This window comes from Haliotis rubra, unplaced genomic scaffold (genome assembly GCF_003918875.1).
Source record: "Haliotis rubra isolate DU_JTF1 unplaced genomic scaffold, ASM391887v1 Scf23, whole genome shotgun sequence".
Classification (NCBI taxonomy): Eukaryota; Metazoa; Mollusca; class Gastropoda; order Lepetellida; family Haliotidae; genus Haliotis; species Haliotis rubra.
This window is the reverse complement of record NW_025766336.1, coordinates 3,576,263-3,578,309: the sequence shown is the minus strand read 5'-3', so window position 1 is coordinate 3,578,309 and position 2,047 is coordinate 3,576,263. Positions and strand designations below refer to the sequence as shown.

At 38.5% G+C, this 2,047-nt stretch overlaps 1 protein-coding gene across 1 annotated transcript; it reads left to right on the top strand.

Annotated features, from left to right (window-relative positions):
* The first annotated feature begins 588 nt into the window (after positions 1 to 588).
* On the top strand, positions 589 to 1,373 carry LOC124277920 (glycoprotein 3-alpha-L-fucosyltransferase A-like). Its single transcript, XM_046713646.1, has one exon. It carries the CDS (start codon positions 609 to 611, stop codon positions 1,371 to 1,373), a length of 765 nt encoding a protein of 254 aa, XP_046569602.1. The 5' UTR covers positions 589 to 608.
* The last annotated feature ends 674 nt before the right edge of the window (positions 1,374 to 2,047 follow it).

The following is a 2,047-nucleotide window of genomic DNA, read 5'->3' as shown; positions in this document are numbered from 1 at the left end:
ATTGTATTTGTATCTATTCTATATTTTATGATCCACTTTGACCGTACATTTATTGATGTGTGTCATTAATATAATCTTTTCCTCTTTCTGTGTATTCTATGTGGTATGCATAAGGTTCAAGCCACTTTGACTGAATTCTTAATTTGATCGGTAGTCCTTGTTTTATCTTCAAACCTTGTTGCAATTGAAATGGTAAACCATGTTTTTTTCTTCTCAGGAATGTCAACATTTGGGCTGCATTTCTCGTCGTACAAGCTTCTTGTGCTTTAATTTACTTTTACATACATGGGAAAAGAATTGTATTTGGTCAAAATGTGAATCATAAATTGTCAGTCCAGCTACCATCTGAAATTCGTCCAAAGGCAGTTCCAGATGATTTGAAAAGACCTGACAAGCGAGATAACAGGTCGCTAGCGACTCCCAACAGTTTTAATGGTCATACAGATAAACTGATTGTTTGGTATAAAACTAAAGTTAACTGGGAACAATACAACGAACAAAAAGTTCAGTGCGGTATTTACACATGTGTGTTCTCTACAAACACGTCCTACCTGCACCAAGCAGACGCTGTTGTATATCACGCATGGGTGGTGACGAGGACCTTCATCATGAAGCCACCAGTAAGAGCTAATCCGGACCAGGTGTGGGTATTCTTTTCTCTGGAACCATGGGCAAACTACCGCAATCAGTTCCCAAGAGAGAACTGGAATAGTGTGTTTAATTGGACCTATACATATGAAAGAAAGTCTGATTTCCATGCTGAGTATGGCTCTCTGAGAAGACGACAGCAGTTGAGGAAGTATGACTGGAATGAGGTCATGTCACAGAAGACAAAAAAGGTATTGTGGTTCGTAAGTAACTGCGGAGGTACAAGCAACAGAATGAAATACGTGGAAGAGTTAAAGAAGTATATCCCAATCGATATTTTCGGGCGTTGTGGGAAAGGAAAGTGCACTGTGGACGGGCATGATGATAAGTGTTACAGAAAATATAAATTTTATCTGTCCTTTGAAAGTACCTTTTGTAAAGATTATGTCACGGAGAAGTTTTTCAAGACATTTCAGTATAACCGCCATATCATTCCTGTAGTTCGAGGCAATGGGGATTATGCCAAACATTACCCCAAAGACACGTTCCTGAACACAGCTGACTTCCGGTCGCCTAAGGACCTGGCTGCGCATCTTTTATATCTGGACAGGAACTCCACTGCCTATCTTGACCTTCTCACAACACATGCGCAGTATGAACATGTTCTTTTCACAAAAAACAGCTGCGAGATGTGTGTTAACCTCCACACATTAGACCAACACAGAAAGTCGTACCCTGATATCTCGAGCTGGATGGACAATTGCGACAGTCGGAAAGATTATTGAAAACGTCAAGGTCAAAGTGTTTTCACATTTGTTTCTCTCAAGGGGAAAGTCGTGGTGTGGGTGAGTGTGTGGCGTGAGACCAAGTCTCCTAAGGCATTGCATTTAGTTGCCTCCCTCAGAAGAACCAGATCGTGGGTTCGAAGCTTGATATCGGAAAATTATAGTACGGTAACCGATGGGGTTTGAACGTTAACTAAAAGACCTTTAATGTTGTTTCCAGAAGGTTTGAAAAGCACTTAATACTGTACTCATAAAGACCTATTTTGAAATGTTTATATAATTATCAATCTCTGTTTCAAAGAGTAGGTTCTACAATGTTCTATAGTAAAATAATTCAGCATTAATATGTGATTCGTAAATGGTTATAAGAAATATGGAATAATGGTGAAAAGATAAACCCTGGATATAATTTGCAAAAGGTATATCAGGTACTACTAGGTGAAGTAAATAACCAAAATACTTGTGTTAACCAAATATTGAGTTTTGGAACACATTTTGGTACCAAAACATGTACTAGTACTCTTCGGCTAATAATCTTATTACTTTGTGTGCAATTGTGAAAAATATCTATCCAAGAGGAAAGGTAAGTTGTTGTTACTTCTTCGCAGAATTGGTTTGAAGGGAAAGTTGATTCGTAGCGTCAAGAGTATGTACAAGGTTTTCAAATCTTGTGT